The sequence below is a fragment of the Plectropomus leopardus genome, chromosome 15, assembly GCF_008729295.1.
Source record: "Plectropomus leopardus isolate mb chromosome 15, YSFRI_Pleo_2.0, whole genome shotgun sequence".
In the NCBI taxonomy this organism is placed as follows: Eukaryota; Metazoa; Chordata; class Actinopteri; order Perciformes; family Serranidae; genus Plectropomus; species Plectropomus leopardus.
Window position 1 is genome coordinate 5,837,079 of NC_056477.1, and position 19,003 is coordinate 5,856,081.

Below are 19,003 nucleotides of genomic sequence, written 5' to 3' on the forward strand. Positions count from 1 at the left end.
TTTGCTTTTGGGTAACGGTAGCTCATTGTGGCTTGCAAGGGAGTTAACCTGTTTACTTTAAAGATTCTGTGAAAGATTAAATCAGGGTACCAGGGTTGATTTTTTTTCATGGGCAACTGCATTATTTTGTTATTCTTCCAGACATAGTGGTAAAAAAGGCCCCACCAACTCTTACACTAACTGGAAATACAAGCACAGACTTTGTGGTGTATTGCATCTTTTGTTGCTGAAGTGATTTGACACGATCTGTTTTTGGTTATTTCACTGCTTTTTGTAGTTATTTTATGTGTCTTCAGCATAATTTTGACTTTTTGGTCGTTTTGTGTCTCTTTGATGTTATTTTTTGTCTTTTTTGGTCATTTTTTTGTCTTGAGGCTGCAGAGGTTATAGCAAGCTCCCAAATAAGGACAGATGGGAAAAATGCTGCTTGGGTGCCAATGAAATCACCCAGGCAAGGACACTGGACTTGGTTGAGAAGGAAATATTCTATTTTACAAAACATTTCAGTAAATGTTAACATGGCTCATTATGCTAACAATAGTTTTCGAAGAAACGTGAATTTCTGGAAATGTTGGGAAGTCATTTTGGATGAAACTCTTCATAAAACTTCAAAGTACAAAAACACATCTGTACACACACACATACACTGTGTAGCAAAACTCACACATACAGTACTGAACATACACATAAATCTGAACACACTTGAGGGTTACCACATGCCACAGCCGAACAGTACATGAAAAACACTTATCTTGAAATGCCATTTAATCTTTGTCTTTCAATATTTAATTAAAACTGTAGGTTAAGAAGTGCAACAAGTCTAATTTAAACCTCAATAAAATGTGCCATATTCATTTTGACACATTTGTATAATCACTATGAACAATCAAACCACTGCAAAAAGACAGGCAACTTGCATTTTATATGTTCTGCCTTAGGATCCAATTTGGCCGTGAATTTAATGCACCTTTTTACAGCACAAACAAAAAAAAAACCTCTAGATTTTCTGATTTGGGTAGATGATGAAAAAAGTAAAATAAATTTTTAAAAAAAAGTTAAGCAGAGTGTCTTAATATCATCATGCCATACTGCCAATTAGAAACGGCACACCTTTTGTTTTTGCAGAATGAACAGTGAATATTTCAGGTTGTTCTGGCATCAGACAAACATCTCCTTGTTGACCCACATGAGCGTGCGTGTGTCGTTGGGTTTGCACTCATACTCGATGCTGTTGAAGCTGTTTCCCCACTGGCAGTGGTCCCTCTTGTTGTAGTTGTAGTACTTCACCTGCCACACCGTTTCAAACATTCCCGCCTCTGTGAACTGAAGGAGAAACAGATGCACATGTGAGTGCATGAGAGGACAGATGGGAATAAACACACACACAGAAAAAACCCACTCAGCTATGTGTAAAATTATGTGAAGGTGAAATGAAGGGGAAGCGTTCTGACTGTACAGATGGATTCATGCACTCACAAACATGCAAACACACACCATATCATCCCAGAGGCCCCCGGGGTGTGAACTGGACACATATGTTTAAACCCAGAGTCCTCCTAGATTCAAATAAGGAGCTAAAAGTGACAGTTTTACCTCAAATGTATACAAATATTTACCTTACATGTGTGCTACAAGTAGTAAGGTATCTTTTGCACACCGAATGCCATGAACTCATTTTGTGAGACAAGCATGTGTAACAAGTGTCAGACACTGCAGTTCCTTGTACGGCCACTTGAGGCTGGCTCCAGAAGCCAGTCAATCCGCATAGACCTCCATATTAAAATGCCCAACAGCAGAAATAAACATGTTTACAGCCTGATACAAACGGTTTTGGTCTCTAGAGTCCCGGTTCATGACGACTGTGCGAGTCAAAGCCACCACTCGCTTCTGCACAGCTCCATCCTCTCGTCCAAATATGATCCTCTCTGGTGGTGAAGGCCTAAATGCCAAACTTGAGACTTTAAAACGGGAGTCCACAAACCAGCAGGTGATATCCTGGTGGCTATGTCCACAATTTTTTTACGGTCTATGGTAAGCTTGTCTCTTGAAAACTTTCTGACTTCCTCTTGTTGTTCATTTTTAACAGTTCCCACACAAGTAATACTTATAATAATAATAATAATAATGATAATGATAATAACTTCATTTATATAGCCCCTTTTTAAACAGCATTTACAAAGTGCTTTGACAAAAAAAGTAAATGAGAGGCAATAAACTCCAGAGACAATAACAATAAAAGCCAAACAATAATGTCGGACAAGAATTAAGGTAGAAATAAAAAAGAGATTAGAGGCAGAAACATGTTAGGAAAATACAATAGCAAAATAAAGGCAGTAAATAGAAATGATTATTATTAATAAACAAATTAAAAAGAGATGACATCACATAAAAGCAAGTCTATGAACATTGGTTTTAAGAAGTAATATAAATGAAGTCACTGATTCTGATGGCAAAGGCACGGTCCCCTTTAGTTTCAAGCCTCGACTTTGGAACTGCCAGAAGAGCCCCGCCTAAGGACCTAAGGCTATGAACCGTGTCAGCATTTCAACTTTAGGTGTTTTCACAGGATTTTTTAGATTTGCACTCATTGATTTGGCAGTTAAAACAGTTTACTGGGCATCAAACCAAATGGGATTTGGGTATCACAGTGATTCAGCAGGCTTAATGTATTAAATCATGCTCACGCTTTTGTCCAAGGTGACAAATGTAGGAATGAAGCCTTTTGAGAAAATGTGCCTCAACACATCATGTTTCACCTGATACCATCGCAACAAGGCTCGCAGGTGCATGAAGTAACAGAAAAATGACTAACAGACCAGAGTAGACAAATGGACAGGTGTCCAAAAAGACTGTCTTCTGATCTTCTTCAATTCCTTGCTGTAATTTTTTTTTAAACGTTGGGCTTGCATATGCATCCAGATTAAAGTCAGTTTCCTGCAGAGTGTGCAGTACATATACCTGTATGCTGATTTGAACTGGTTGCCTCTCTCCACTTTTAGTGTGTGCCACCCCTTCTGTGTCGTACTGGCCACTGTAGACCACTGCCTGTGGGTCTTTGGACTGCTGCTCCAGGGGGAAGGTCACTCCACCTACACTCATCGACCTGCAGACAGGTACACAAAGAATCAATCGTTAAACATTCTCAAAAATATGTTAGCATCACACATACCATGTGGTAATACAGCAAAAACAAGAAAAATAGTTGATGCATTAAATATGACACATGCAATTAAAAAGCTTAAATTAATAGATTATAAACTCAAAAACTGTAATTGTGCTAAAAAATGGATAAACTGCTGCAGTGACCTTTAATCCCACTGATGCCTTTTTTTTTTTTTTATCGCAGACAGGATTTCATGTTGACAAAAAGTGAACTAGGTCTACAGCTGTGTTTCATGCCCTAAATTCAGTACAACATCTCCTATGCATCATCCCCAGTGTGACCTATTTTTACACGAGAGTGTTTGTTCAGGCGTGTTTCACAGTCTGATATTTCCATGTTCAACACTAATCCTTATTTGAGGATGAAAGAACAGAATTCATTACATAATGAGTAACTGTAGGGGAATCACAAGAGGGCAGTAACACAAACCCCCAAAACCCCGGAGTCCTAATCTGTTGTGGATTTGACATGCGGCCAATTGGGGTTTATGGTGCCTTCATGTACTCCTCGTAAAATTGTACTTCCCAGCGTTACACCCAAACAAAATTATTTGTTGAGCGATAATTATACAACAAAACGCATGTTGTTGTTTCATCTGCAGCTTGGAAATCACGTTAAACTCCACTTTTCTTACATTTTATGTGCAGCAGGTTCATATTAGCCATATATCCTACCGTCCCTGAATGCGACCTTAAAATCTGCACTTGCCTTCCTTTAAGGTCACTGTCATTGCATGCAAGGAACGAGTCCATTCAGAAATAAGCCCTGTTGTACAGTGTATTTTACTTTTGCGGGAATATATGATTTGCCAAAACAACAAAAATATTTTACAGATACACTAAATATTAAAATTAATCGATCAAAAAATATCCCATACAATAACGTCACTTTAATTCGACACTCTAAAGGAATATTTAAGGGACACGACACGTTCAGACAACACAATCACTATTATTTAGGAGGCCCTGAGTGTCCATTTTTCGTCCCATATGGCAATTCTCCACTTTCCTCACTGACTGTACATGCCTTTGTAACGCTCTTTACAGGTTAGGTTAGGTTAGGTTAGACTAGAGTGATGTTTGTTGCATTTTAGTAGGGGTTTTAAAGAATGTAACAGCCTGGTTGAGGTGTGTTTTCTAAAAGCAATATTAGCATTGCACAATGCACGCTTGAAACAAACAAACAAACAAAAATCGAAAGGCTACCTACGTGGCCTCGACAGCTCCCGGTTTAACCACCACCTCAATTTTATATTTGGAGCCGGTGAGCAGCTTGATGGTCCGGGTCTGTCCGAACCTGCTGCCGTCGGATTTGAAGTGCACCGCGGAGTTGTTGGGAAGCATCTTCAAGGAAATCCCAATTTTGACGAGCTGAGGGACGTCGGCCATGTTTCCATAAAGCTAGTCTATCTCCGGATCAGTGGGGTTGAAGGTCAGTTCAGGCAGACAGAAAAATGCCGTGAGGAGAAATCCATCGCAGAGCGCACAGCAGTGAGGACTGCGCCGCGCTGCGCGCCGTAATCCCGTCCAACCTGCGGCACAGACCTAATCCCAACCAATGCTCTCTCTCTCTCTGAAAATCCCTCACTCCCTCACCCACACCTCTCCCTCACTCTCTTCCTCCTTTACTTCCCAGTTAGTATAATTAAGTGTTAGTTCAGCTCTCTCGCTGATTTTAAATCTGTTGAGCGATGCTGAAGTTCTGCCAATTAAAACTCTGTGGATTACACTAACTGATCCTGGAGGGACTGGGAATAAGATCATAAAAAAAGATATTTATAACAAACCCTCAAAACAACATATAATTAGCCCTCAACAAATAGACAACAGGGTAGAAAAGATGGTTAATTATTATAGTAGAAAACGTATACAAATACTCTGCATTCAACATTGGGTCAATCAAAGATATATTACATCTGTACTGAGAAAAGTTATGTTTTTTAATGGTTCTCCAGAAGGCTTTGTGGTTACCTTAAATGAACGTCTTTAATAAATGGTTAATCGGGTACCCCACTGTACGTTTTTTTCTTTTGTAGTATTAATATGTGTCTTATTCTTATTGGAGTTATTTGATTGTGGGTGAAAAAATCCAACCAGAACAAATATTAAGTAGGAATTTGTGATGATTGTTAACCAGCCTTTTTCTTTGACTGACTTATTTTCAGTCCTCAAGCTTTACATTAATGCATTAATAATGACTTCCAAGAAATCAAAATCGACTGAATAAGAATGAACATGAATTAAATAATAATCCAGCATCCAATCTAAAACTACAATAATAATAATAATAACGCACACCTAGCTAAGTGAGTACAGTATAGTGACAAAATGCCATTTCTATCTTTTTTTTTAAATAAAAGTTTTCATTATCTTCAGTATAAAACTAAATAATCCCGAGGTGGTGGTGGGTGTTGTGCTGATAGATTGCTGATAAACCATTGCTGAGCATATTTTGTTGTCTCGTTTCTCCTGTAATAACAATATTTGACCACTAGAGTTCAGACTTTGATTACAACAGGGCAAACCTCAAAGCATTTCTTGGTTAAGAAATGTGATGAAGGCTGTGATGTGCTTCAATTTCAAAGGAGGGAAATAGCACGTGATGACGTCATACTGCTGCCGTCATTACGAGCTTTGGGTGGATAAAGTTCAAAGTGGGGAAAGTTCAAATCCAATAAATTGAACAGAGCGGGAACACTGGAAATAAAAAAAAATGTTGCAATGCCTTATGGTCAAAGAAATCAATCAAGTTATATTGGAAAAAAACAAACTACAAAAAAATGTCAAACTGTTTATAGACCAAAGGTGCTTGAATGGACATGCATACATTTTTATTTGCATGTAATCTGGACAGTAGGATATTTGGTTTGGTGTTAAGTTGCCACAAAGACATCAGCTTGCACACAAACAAAACAAAAGTTGAGAAAAACTAGTTAATTGTCTCCATTGGTCACGTGGTCAGTGACGTAGCTGTTTTAAACATTTCATCAGAGCGCGTGTTCAGATCCGGTCGGAAAAAGTTTGACACCAAACAAAACCTCTGCTGCTGCTGAAACAGCTGTTGATTTACTGTAAGCTTTTATCATCTGAATAGAAATTAAACTCCAGGTGTTGCTTAAATCGTCAACCACTATTGATACAGATTTACCGCGTGGAAACCTTCGCCTAGGCTAATATTTTGAATCATACCACTAACTTCCTGTCACTTCCTTACAAAAGTTTGATTTCATGCACAAAAGAATTGACTTTATTACTGTTTAGATGTGTTTTAAAGCATGATTATATGAGCGGCAGGTGGATGCAGCGTGTTGACTTGATATTTCATGAAATAAACACGTCAAAATGATCACGGTTGCTGTTCAGGGTAATTCCCAGACAAATTCCGCGCTTGCATAAAACTTGCGTCATCGGTGTCTTTTGACGTTTCTTCAATTAACATGTTTTAATCAAACTAAAAGTCATAGATGCAGCCACAAGTTTGGATGTCGAGACCATCCACTAATCCAGTGCTTCTGGTGGAGTTGGCTGCGCTGCGCCTTTCTCTGTTCTATGCGTAAAAGAGATGTATGGTGTTGGGCAGCACCGGCAGCCTCCACTCACTTTGACAGAAAGCAGCAAGACGGCGCGTGGGAGTGAGTGGGGGGAGAAAGAGAGTGTGGGGTGGGAGAGCCCTCCCCCAGCCAAATGTCTCCATGGATCCACTCCTTCATAACCCCACTCTTCTCCAGCCTTGCGCAGACGGCCAAAGTGTCCAAACGGGACTGAATCTGCTTAAACGGTCACAAGATGAGAGCAGATTAGACATTTAACTTTTCACCTTTCGCTTTGTTTCATTTAGTGTGATTGTGAAAGTCAAAGTAGTCAAACACTCAGCGCAAGAGCACTTGGCTACATGTGAATGTCTGCCGGTCTCCCAGCGCACTGCGCTGGTGATGCCATGCCGCGAAGTCATACCGGCGACGAGAGCAGCGGCACCGGGCTCTGGCTAAAGACCTCGACGGGACGCCGGGTGCAGGACTACGCACTGAAAGATGTGGAGTCTGGGAGGAGGACGATGAATAACGCGGTGCGGGTCGGTGACGGTCTCCTTTCTCCCGCCACGGCAGGTGCGGTGGGGTCGGAGAGGAAGCAGGGTGCCCGGCTCAGTCTGCTGGGGAAGCCGCTGACCTACAGCGCGCAGAGCGGCCGCAGGAACGCACGCTACCGGCGGCTCCAGAATTACCTCTACAACGTGCTGGAGAGACCGAGGGAATGGGCTTTCGTCTACCACGCCTTTGTGTGAGTAACTTGCACTTTTGGTCATTCAGCAAAGAACAATACACCACAGGCCACTTAAGTTTTCCACATTTGAAGGCTGAACTTAAAGGCAAGAATAAAGTGAAAACATGTCACTGCTTGTTGAGAATAGTACACATTTTAGTTGATATGACTGTTGTTCACCTGATGGTAATGACCAGCTGGGGTCATGGTGCACAAGCACATCATGGTATAAAACTGTTTGTGCAAATGTGGTTTCTAAGGAATAAGTTATTATTTTGCTCATTTATATTGCACTCTTTTTTCTCTGACCTATGCATATCCATCTCCCTCCACCCCAAGACACACTAACACAAACATGCATAGAAATGCAAAAACACGCTTCTTTTTCCTAATTTTTTGTGATGTTGGTGGTTATATGTCCTGACAGTGACTGTTTTAAAGCTGATTTAATTCAGCTGTTGGTTGATTTATGGCTGCGTCACTTACTGTATGTCCATGCAGGACTTATTTTGAACGTGATCACCTGTTGCTCTAGCCACGGTGTGCAGAAACACTGGAGACACGACCCTGAAACACTTAGAATTTAGTGACTTTAAAAGTGAACTACAGGTGTGTGTGAGTGTGAAGGTACTCTGAAATGTACAATGCACTAGAGCTGTTCAATATACAAAAACAATCATATTGTGATTATTTTGGCAGATGTGTTATGAGTCTCGATTTGTGGCAATGGTACATTTGCAGAATTTTCACTGAAAAAATATTTTTTAAAAATATGATAGCATGATTTTTGCAGGGGTGTGCACCAGACAAGCATCTTCCTTTATGTCTGGAATATAACTTGTAGGCGAGGGCATTTCTGTAGCATCACAGTGCTTTATTTATAATGGTATTTACCTTTATCAAAAATTGAGCTCCTGCAATTTGGATATTACACTTGGCCATCTTGCATTTTAGATAACATTTCTATCAGTCATGCAGCCCTACACTGCATGTGCTAGTGCAAAAATATTGCAAAAACTGCATATAGACTCAATATATCAGACAGGGTACTATATTAGACCCAATCTCTTCCTAATCTTTACATAACACTGGAAGCTCCAACACATTTGGGGCTCTTAGAGAAGGTCAGCAAGCTGTCAACTGAAAAGGGTGAATGTAATATTAACTGCTGCTCCCGTGTAGGATTTTGAGTCTTTCATCACTGTCTTGGACAGAGAGAGAGGATCTGGGAAAAGTCCTGAAGGGACTGTTTCAATTCAAACCAGCCTTCAGCTGAGCACAGCTTGGTGTCTCTGGTGTGAAATTGCTTCATATGGCCAAAATTTCTGATTTTAATTCTCCTTATGAAAAAAAAGCTATCCAGTTTCCTCTTTCTTCATGCAGTTCCAATTAACCAATTTGCAGATTACTGCTAACATTTGGGCTCAGCTTTCCTGCTTTGTGTCTGTCTAAATGAATGGGATTTGTTGTTCTTGTGCCTGATACTGTTTGTGTCCCAAGGGTGCTTGTCAACATGACACACACGCTTACTGTAAACTGTATTAATCCACAACAGTTGTTATCTTGGCTGTGGTCATATCTTTGGAGATAGATGCTTGCTTGTGATATTTGCCGCTGATCTGAAAGATGCTTTTCTGTTTTGCACTTTTTCCTGTGCTATTTCTGCGCTATAAGTTTAAGAGATCATCTGTAGGCGGTGCTGTGACTTGATTAAGTTTGGGTTTTGGTAAGTGGCGCCCTTCTCTGTATCTGATCAGTGGAGAAAGCAGTTGATGCCCCTTGAAAGTGGGACATTCGAATCGTAAGTCGGAGACCCTCATTTGACTGAGACTGCTTTAAGTCGAGTAGTTGCTTTTTTTTGTGCAGTGTACTTCTGGGGATGTTTTGGTCCCCAGATTTTGATGAGGAGTGAGTGCTCTTGACTTTTACACTACTCTTTGATACATGGAGGTGTAGACATGCAGGCAGCGGCACAGAAGGGGAGAGAGGAAGGACCTTTTGCCAGAAGTGGTGAATTTACAGCTCGCAGCAGCTTAATAAGACACAGTCTCTGACTTTTGTTTGATATCTAGTGTCGGCTGAAAATGTTTTTGTGCATTTATGACCTGTATGTAGCACTGTTAGCTCGCAGAGTCTGTTCAAACTTTAAGTCTGTATGGAAAACAAAGTGAATCGTTGAATATTAGTATTGAATAGCCAAATCTGATTGACATAATTCTGAGTTGGGTACAGCCCTAGTTGATACTCATTTTAGGTAATTTTTCAGTTTATTTGAAACACCTTGCAATGTAAAACACATAATCAAGGATATTGCAGAGTCTTTGATTTTGTTTTTACGTTAATTTATATGAAAATGGGAATATCGAGGAGTTTATGTTTTATGGAAGAGCAGGTTCTGCATTAACACATTTCTCACTAACTGCGTATCTACCTGAGCATATACAGCTTAAATGCAACATGCATGACTCTTCCTATATGTATGTCCCTTTCACACACATCCACCAGCACGCCTACAAACCGCAGTATGGTTGGCGTGATGAAACACCACATCCCTTCTCCTCCCAATAGTCCTGCTGGAAGAGTAGCGCTGTGAGAAGGAGGAAGTGGAGCTGTCAGAGGAGGGGCTGCAAAGCCGGATGTTGACTTTTTATTTGCTCAGGCGGGACAGCTGAGGTCGCAGGGGTTAAGTTGTTACATCTGCTCACAACCACAACCTTAAATAAACTGTTAAAAAGAGATATAGAAACCTTGGTGAGATTAGGAAAATCATCCTGATTTAAGGGCAAATTGACAGAAAGAATCAGTTTTTATGTAATTTGGAGGATTCTGGCAGAAATCATTGATATGCATGTTTTTACTGCACACATAACAGTATTTCAGTGCAGTTTAAGCATATATTTAACACTTTGATGCTAACAGTCTTCCTTGGCACCCTGTGTGTGTACACAGAATACTTTATATGCTGTCTTAGTTTGGCATTAATATGTTGGATGATCTACACTTTATGCTAATTGTGTCGTTCCCTAATTAGATTAGATTTGATCATTTGGATAAGATATCCCAGATCCACAGCCACTATAACAAATGCAACACTAGAATAAAATGTAACTTCCAGTAGCTATGAATGCAAGGAGAGATGTTTCACTTCACCATATTAGAAAAATCAATCATTTTCACCATTCAGACTTTTTTTTGAGAGCCCTAAGGGGCAGCAAGAGTTATCTGTGAACATCTGACTTGATGTAGGAAAGCATGTATAAGAGAAAAATGGTGACACCTTATAACATTTTCACCATTGACAATGAATGTCGGCATTTTTATCAGAATTGTAAGGACACTTTGTGCAGTCGTCTTGAGACTTGTTGATTTACAGATAATGGGGGTACTTTCATATGAATGCAGATTGCAGAGCCAATAACAGACAATTTCACTTACATTTGCATACTTTCCAGTGATTTTCCACTCATTCTGGTACTTGAAGTATTCACATTTTTGTGTGTGTTCCTGTGTATGTCTTATTTGTGAAGGCCTTGACATCTTGTATGTCATTATGCCAAAAGTGATTTGAAAAAATAGACAACAAACACTATTTGGCCAAGAGACTATATAAGTGGACTGCTGTAATAGTGTCTAAGTACTCTACTTTTGTGATCGTGTACATTTTTAGCTGATAATTGACTTCAGTTCAAAGTAATGTGAGTCTGAGGCACTTAGCTTTGAGAGCAAAGTCTACTGAGGGATTTTTGACCACTTAAGGCAGACAGACTCTAAAACAAACTTGCAACAGAGCCATATTTGACTATATATTCACCTAATAATGTTTTAATAGTTTTTGTGCAAGAAAACAACTTCTTTCTTTCACATCCAGAAGAAACAGAGCAATTTGTGTGTCTCAATCAAATCTGACAACCTGAAAAAGCTGCATGTCCCTTTGGCCCTTTTACCAGTCATTCATTATCTCCGCTCTGATGCCATTTTGCGCTGGACACAAGCGTCAAATCTGCGTGTGTGACGTCATGTTCTGGTAGCAACAGTTTTTATTCCTCTGCACTGCAGACAGGCGAGGTTAGAGGCATTATGTTTACGGGTTGTCCGTCTGTCTTGTGAACGTGATATCTTATAAACGCCATGAGGGAATTTCCTCAAGTTTTGCACAAACGTCCACCTGGACTCAAGGATGACCTGATTAGACTTTGGTTATCATAGGTCAAGGGTCAAGGTCGCTGTGACCTCGTGTGTCTGATTCTCGTGAACGCAATATTTGAAGAACACCCGGAGGGATTTTTTCACATTTAGCACAAACATCCACTTCGATTCAAGAATTAACTGATTAGAATTTGGCGGTTAATAGTCAACGTGACATTGTCCGTGTCTGTCTCACAAATGCGACATCTCTAAAGTGCCTCCAGGGAATTTCCTCAGATTTGGCATAAATATCCACTTGTAGTCAATAATGAAGTGATTAAATTTTGGTGGTCAAAGGTCAAGGTCTCTGTGACCTCAGAAAATGTGTTTTGGGCCATTACTCATCCGCCAGTTATGCCAGAATTTCACACAGCTGTCTTACAGGATAAAACCGTAACATCATTTATCCAAAAGGTCAAAGGTCAACTTCATTGTTAAATCATAGTGTTTTGCAAAAACACCACTCTGGCCATTATGTTATGGAACAGAAGGGAAGATATTTGGTCAGACACTGCATTGCTGACACTAATCTTATGTTCCCACCTTGAAACTGTGCTGATTGTATAAATCTTCTGTGCTGCCGGGGGGAAAGATGTGTGTGAAGCATCCATGTTTCCACAAATATGGATGTAAACTATAACTGCAACTTGACGGGTGTGCAGAGGCATTCAACCATGAGGTGGCAATTTTAGTTTATGGATGGAAATGGTTTCATGCATCAGTAACGTAAACGATCAGCTGAAAACTGTTGAGCGGTGCAAAGATCTGGGGTGTTGATCATCAGTGGGAACAACAATAAAACATATTGTGTTAACAGGAATCATCACGGTTAGTGTTTATGTAAATTATGTTTATGCTCCACAGAGCTGTAATCTGTACTTGTTTTTGATACAATCGTGTAGCCCCCATTGGAGTATCTGTTGAATCTTTAGATGCCAGTTATTTCTGGTGTGAGCTTGTAGTTGCTGTTTTTTTAATTTGTGGAGTCTGAAGAAACCTTTGAGACCCTTTGGCAACTTATATATGTATCTAAAGTCACTGATCTTAATAGATTCAGCTGATTAGATTTATTAAATAATTTTTATGTAAGGCTGTAGTAAAACTTTGAAGTTTAGATTTAATTGGGATATAGTGAGACACATATCATAGGCAAATCTTTAATGTGGATAGTTTTTATCCATCTGGATGAAAGCAGTGAATGCAGCAGCCTGTGTGCAATGTCTCCACAATGAATAAACCATATAATGTCATTGTTGGATATTGTATTAGCTGCTCATACTACTGCAGACGTCATTTTCTGCTGTCATGTGCAGTCATTTCAGTGTCATCTTGCATATAAGTGAATTGATTACTTTAACAGTCACTGCGGTGTCTTAATGCGAGGTGGCAGGGAGAGGTTAAAACACACGCACACAGTCGTGCAGGTGCTCACACACTTGCACATAGAGATATACAATACATGCAGCAAGGAAGCAAATTGGCTTATTTTTTTTCAAAAACATGGGAAGGTGGCAATTGGCAACGAAAGAAAAAATAACCCAAAAATTACCTGAAAATTAGTAAATCCCTTTTAAAAAAGAATAAATGAATTTAAAAAAAGAATAAGAAACAACAACAAAGAAATGATCTAGAAAAATTGCTTAACAAATGTATAACACTTCTGTAACATTTTAAATATGTAATTGTGGTCATTATAAATATATCTTTTCCCTAGTTTTTTTTTAAAAAACTTTTTAAAAGTTATTTTTAGGGCTTTTAAGGCCTTTATTTGATAGGACAGCTAGAGAAATGACAGGAAATGGGGAATAGAAAGAGTGGGGATGGCATGCAGCAAAGAGCCACTGGTCGGACATGAACCTGGGGCCGCCACGATGAGGACACATTGGCTCTGTATTTGGGGCGCGTGCTCTACCAACTGAGTTACCCCGCATATATTGTAAAGTAATCACATGAATTTGCTCAGCGTGCATAGATTCATATACTTGTGAAAGGCATCTGACAGTAGCACAAGAAAAATTGTGCTGCTCCAGGTTTGAATGGGTTAAATGTGTGCAAATATAGCAACAAATTCACGTGCAAAACTAGATCCAATCACACATACACGGCCCCCTGGCTGCACGCACACACATGCTACACACAAACACATTCACACGTGGAAGGAGATAAACCCACACAGACAAAAACAAAAGAAAGTACATGATTTATAAAAGAAAAGTTTCCTTTGATCATTTAATTAGTTAGTGGTTATGAAACAGATGCTGCCGTGTGTGTGTGTACATGTGTGTCTGTGTGTGTTTGTGTGAATCCATGTTGTGCAAATGTGTCAGCTTGACACTGCATGTGTGTTAATGGTTGTACACATTTGAAATCGTTGTATGTGTTTCACTCTGTATACACTCTATATGAATGTGAAGTGCTGCCGATGGGCTGAAGTATGAATCGAGACACTGATAAGCATCTGGGCTCGCCTCTTGCCAAATAGTGCTTCCACACTGAAACATTGCTGGCTTTAAGATTCAATCTCTTAATGAGATGGCGTGTGTTGGCCTAATCACATTTGCTTAAATGGGTTCCAGCCACGGTTCTGCGTTATGTGCAACACTCAGAGGATGATTCCTGTCTGTGTTCTTGTGTGTGAAAGTAATGATTCACCTAATTTTTAATCTGTTTGTTCTACTTTTTATGTGTTTTGTGCTTTGTGTGGTGTTTCTGTCGTAAAATTGAGTATGAGTGGTTTTTGTGTCTGGCAACGAGTTACAGAAATGTGTGTGAGTGTGTGTATGCGTGTGTGTGAGAGAGAGAGTGTATGAGAGAGAGAGATGGATTAATTCAGTCACATGGTCTAAGTGCGTCAATCATTGATCCCAGGGCTGTTCTGGTCCATCAACAGGTAGCACATCAACCTGGTCCGCTGATTTGAAACGAAGCAGATACAAACTTTGTTGTAACAATCAGCCTAAATCCAGTTTTATTCTTTTACCCGATTTGTTCTGTGGTGCATTTTCTATCCGCTTCAGTTGGCTCTTTAAAGGAAATGGCACCTTTTTTTTATTTGATTATCCACATAGCACTCACACAGATTAGAATCGGATATTACAGGACAGACTGCCTTTATTAAACAACATGTCCAGTTTTCCAGGATAAGTGGCCTTTTGTGGTTGTGCAAATAATATCTGTTTGCTCTCAGCAGCAGAGGTGGAAGTAGCCTGACAGTGTTGTAGCACCACAAAGCTCAGAGGGCAGAGGGTTAGGATGAATGATTGAATGTACGAAGTGTCTGACTTTGGTACTTGAGAGTTCAGTTCTCATTTTGTGTCCTACAAAATTGATTTCTTTTAATCCCATGAAAGCAATGTTACCATAACCGTTGCACAGACTGGAACTGAAGTGCCACGAATAGAGAGAGGAACCACACAGTGTTGATGAAATCCTTGACAAAATTGTTCGTCAACAGCCTTTTATCCATGACCAAACTGAGAGGATGTCAAGCTAAAACTAGATCTCGATACTGAAAACCATGACAGAATCTATGTTTCATTTTTGTTGATGAGACAAAAAGGTTAGTGGTGGACTATTGGACAGTCAGAATGAGAGGATAGGAGAGGAGAACAGAGCGGCCAACAATGGCCGTGTCTGCCGTATGAGCAACACTGAGATTGGAGCGCGACTGGCTGTAAACTCCAGTAAATAGTCAGCACCAGGATGTTTGGCGATCATGCAAAACATGGTACAGCGTCAGCTGTTGGTGCAAGTTGTGAGCTATAGTTCATATAAGAAGCAGTGTTTGTCTGATTGTGGATGGTGGAGCTGTTGATGGATTTTAGGCAGCGGAGGATTCAGAAAGAATTCAGGGTGTTGCTTGTTCACGGTGAGATAATTAAGTTAGACTTTACAATAAACCTGAATACAAATCCCTGTTTCAAATGAGTTCTATGGTGTTTGAGACCATAAATAGAGAGATTTTGAGCTTTTCAAATTAATTATTAGACCTATTTTTTAAAAATTGTCTCTGAATGAATTTATTATATAACCTGTCACACTGAATCTAATTTCTGGGACCTGTGATAGCCTAATTCGATTAGTTTATACAGAAAAAAACACCTCCACTAAAATGTTATGGAATTTAATTGACTAAAAGGTTTTGACATTTTATCAGCTAAAACCATGACAGATAAAAATGACTAAAATGTGTCTAACACTTATAAGCATTTTTGTTTCAAGACTAAGACTAAATCTAAATCGCTGCCAAAATTAACACTGCCTGACACTGGAATAAACTCATTTTTGCAAACTCTTAAAGAGTCAAGTTAAATCCTTTAGAACAAAAACCAAAGAAGGAGCACCCTGGATAAACATAAACAATAGGGATCAGTGATTGGTTGTTGTGTTGCACAATCACACCTCATTCACGTTTTAGCTCTCCTCCAAAATCTGACCACAGTAAGTCTGGAGAGACATCGGCGTGTGAGAGCACATTCACTGAGAAATATCAATGACTCTCTATATGGCAGAGGAGTTACGGTCTTCCCAGAAAGTTCTGACATTTGTAGCTAGAAAAAGTCACTAAATGGGTCTTCAAAATTGCCAAATCTAGCAAGAAAGTCTCCAAGTTGTCGATCTGTGCAGAAACCTATAAGTCGTGAGGTTGCTTGTAGTGAGTTGATTGGTCAAAAATGTTCATCAGGGAACTGCAGGGTTGTATTTTTGCTGTGAAAATGCTAACAACTTTTATAACAACCTTCTATAATAAATTCTTCTTTGAAGCCCTTTTACATCATCATGGGCAAATTAAAATGCACAGTGGTCCAGTTCAAAATGGGTTAAAACAAAGTTTAGAACTTTTGCTCTTTGCAAGCATGTCACTACTGAAAGTGAAAATGTGAATCAGTTTATTAAATCTGAAACACTAACAAAGGCTGAGATTACTCAAACTGCAGGTGTACTGACCCTGCCCCCCCTTCAAAAGTGTAATGCACTCAGACGTGAAGAACATCAAAGGCGACCTGAAGAGACTGCACTTTGTTTCCTGAGAACATGGTGACATTTGAGACACCTGAGCACATAAAAGAGTCTCTGTGTTTAGGTTCGGAGTTACTTCCAGGTAGGGAGGAGGATGTTGGCGAGCTCCCAATGGAAAATGCTGGAAAATGCTAAGGACCCATTAGATAGGATGAATAGAAAAGGGATGCGTGTGTGTGTATGTGTGTATAAATACTGTCATGATGTTTTCCGGTGTTTGCATGAATAGGTACAAAGCGCGTACCCTATTAAAGGTAATGTGTGTTTTATATTATGTCTTCACTGGAGAGTGAAACAAAGCACAGACTCAGAGTGGATGTGTGTGTCCGGGTCACAAGTTGGCACAATGTCATCCAAGGAGAAACAGAAGTATCTCGTGTAAGGAAAGATGAAGATGAGAGCGGATAGTTTCAAAATTTCACAACACAGACAGAAAACACAGATGCATAATCTTAAAATTTGTTTATTCCATGTGTTCTGGATGAAAGGCTACATCTGCTTGTCTGCCCTGATGTGAAATGAAGAAAAACGCACTTGTAGTCATCATATCCAGACGTATCCAGAAGTATTTCGCAGGCAGCTACGTATGCAAGATGTGCAAACACGCAATGACAGATGTATAAGAAATGCAAGATCACGTCAGTACCAGGATGTTTGCATATTAGACATTTTTCTCCTCCTGAAAACTGAAGTCAAAGCACATATTTAGGAGTGACACCCAAAAGCAGCTGTTAGAGAAGTTCTCATTTTCTTGTGACGCACATTCCAGGCATTTCTGCCTCTACAATACTTGGCGGTGTGGTTGAGAAAACCCTCACCTGTAGGAATAATGGTCCCATTAAATCTCTATCTCATCATTTGTGGTTTTAATTTTTGGAGGTTTGACCTAACATATTGCAAACAATGCACCATCCTTCTATGTTTGCATCTCTTGAGTGATTCCAGCAACATTTAGCTTGGAAAAGTCTTGACTAAAACATTTATAAATGCGTTAGACTCAATCCAAATTGGAGGATGTACAAAGTCAACACACAGGACAGAAAGGCTGTCATATTTAGCAGGGAATTCTAAGTTTCTATCATGCCTATACAGTTGTAAAAATAAGTTGCACTGAAAAACACTCCAATATTCAATATCTCACATTCTGCTGCCGAACATGAAACTTTAAAAAAACAATTTTCCAAAAACAGTAAATGATAAAATAGTTTATGGTGCCTCAGCACCCGATAGCATTCCTAAATCCCAGATTTCTCCCAGTTATGTTTGGAGCTCAACACATCAGCAGCGAGCTCAGAGAACAGTTCGGGAGGGAGGAGTCTAAATTATCATTCAAAGTGATGATTAATGCATGAATCATTGCATCACTGCAAACACACATAAACAAAACACACTGTATTCCTCTGCACTTTTAACCTTCAGTGTCTCTCAGCGCACCGCCAGTGCTTAGAATTGCAAAGATCCACACGGGCACCCGGTGTCATTACACCCACCCACCACATGTCCTCCGGAACATTCCTCTGTTAAGAACACTTTATTTTGAAAAACGAAATGAGCTAATAAGCCTGCGTCAGAGCGGAGAGATTTGATGAACGATCAGATCAGCTTGTCAGTTTCATCAGAGAACCAGCCGCCTTCATCAGTCAGAGCTCGCTGCTGAGAAGGTGTGAGATCGGAAAGGACTGCATTGACAAATGCACTGTGACATCCGAGCAGGAAGTGTGTAGGTTGTAGGTCTGTATGTGTGTGTGTGTGCGTGTGTGTGTGTGTGTGTGTGTGTGAGAGAAAGTATTTGAGAGAGAAAGTGAAAGAAATTCTGTTTCTTCTACGGTGCATACTTAAATCTATGAGTGTGTGTATGAGAGAGTGAGAATGCAAGTGGTGTGTTTGTGTGTGTGTGTGTGTGTGTGTGTGTGTGTGTGTTCAGTACTGATATAAACACACACACAACCACTGTTGCAAAGGCTTTCCTCCCAGTATATGACTCTATCTAGGGATACACGTTGTATCTGTTGCCCTGTGTGTGTGTGTGTGTGTGTGTGTGTGTGTGTGTGTGTGTGTGTGTGTGTGTGTGTGTGTGTGTGTGTGTGTGTGTGTGGGGTCATCCGGCAGCCCTCTCGTACATCAGCGGAGGTGCCAGTTTGCTGAGCAGATTCCAGCGTTGATGGATGGAGACGGGCTGGGCTCGTCTGTCCTCCTGCCCACACACAGCACACCGCTGCTGGGTTTGCATCACACCAGCCTCCCCGGCCCTGCCGCATACACCCAGGACCCTGTCAGCTCTCTATACGAGAGTGTAAAACTCAAAAGCCCACAGAATACCATACACACCCACACATACTCAGACACATGAACACACATTTCCACAAACGCTACTCAC

The 19,003-nt window shown here is 40.1% G+C and overlaps 2 protein-coding genes across 2 annotated transcripts in view; one reads left to right on the forward strand and one right to left on the reverse strand.

Moving 5' to 3' along the window:
- Positions 1-957: 957 nt before the first annotated feature.
- On the reverse strand, positions 958-4,688 carry cnrip1b (cannabinoid receptor interacting protein 1b). Its single transcript, XM_042502828.1, has 3 exons — positions 4,373-4,688; positions 2,959-3,103; positions 958-1,323 (listed from the first exon to the last, which is right to left on the reverse strand). The coding sequence occupies exons 1-3, from the start codon at positions 4,549-4,551 to the stop codon at positions 1,159-1,161; spliced, it is 489 nt and encodes a 162-aa protein (XP_042358762.1). The 5' UTR covers positions 4,552-4,688; the 3' UTR covers positions 958-1,158.
- Positions 4,689-6,927: 2,239 nt separating this feature from the next.
- The window catches only part of kcnq5a (potassium voltage-gated channel, KQT-like subfamily, member 5a), a 113,062-nt gene continuing 100,986 nt past the window's right edge, over positions 6,928-19,003 (forward strand). The window contains exon 1 of the mRNA XM_042502825.1: positions 6,928-7,440. Coding sequence (XP_042358759.1) covers positions 7,061-7,440 — 380 coding nt within the window. The 5' untranslated portion in view covers positions 6,928-7,060. The remainder of the gene's footprint in view (positions 7,441-19,003) is intronic.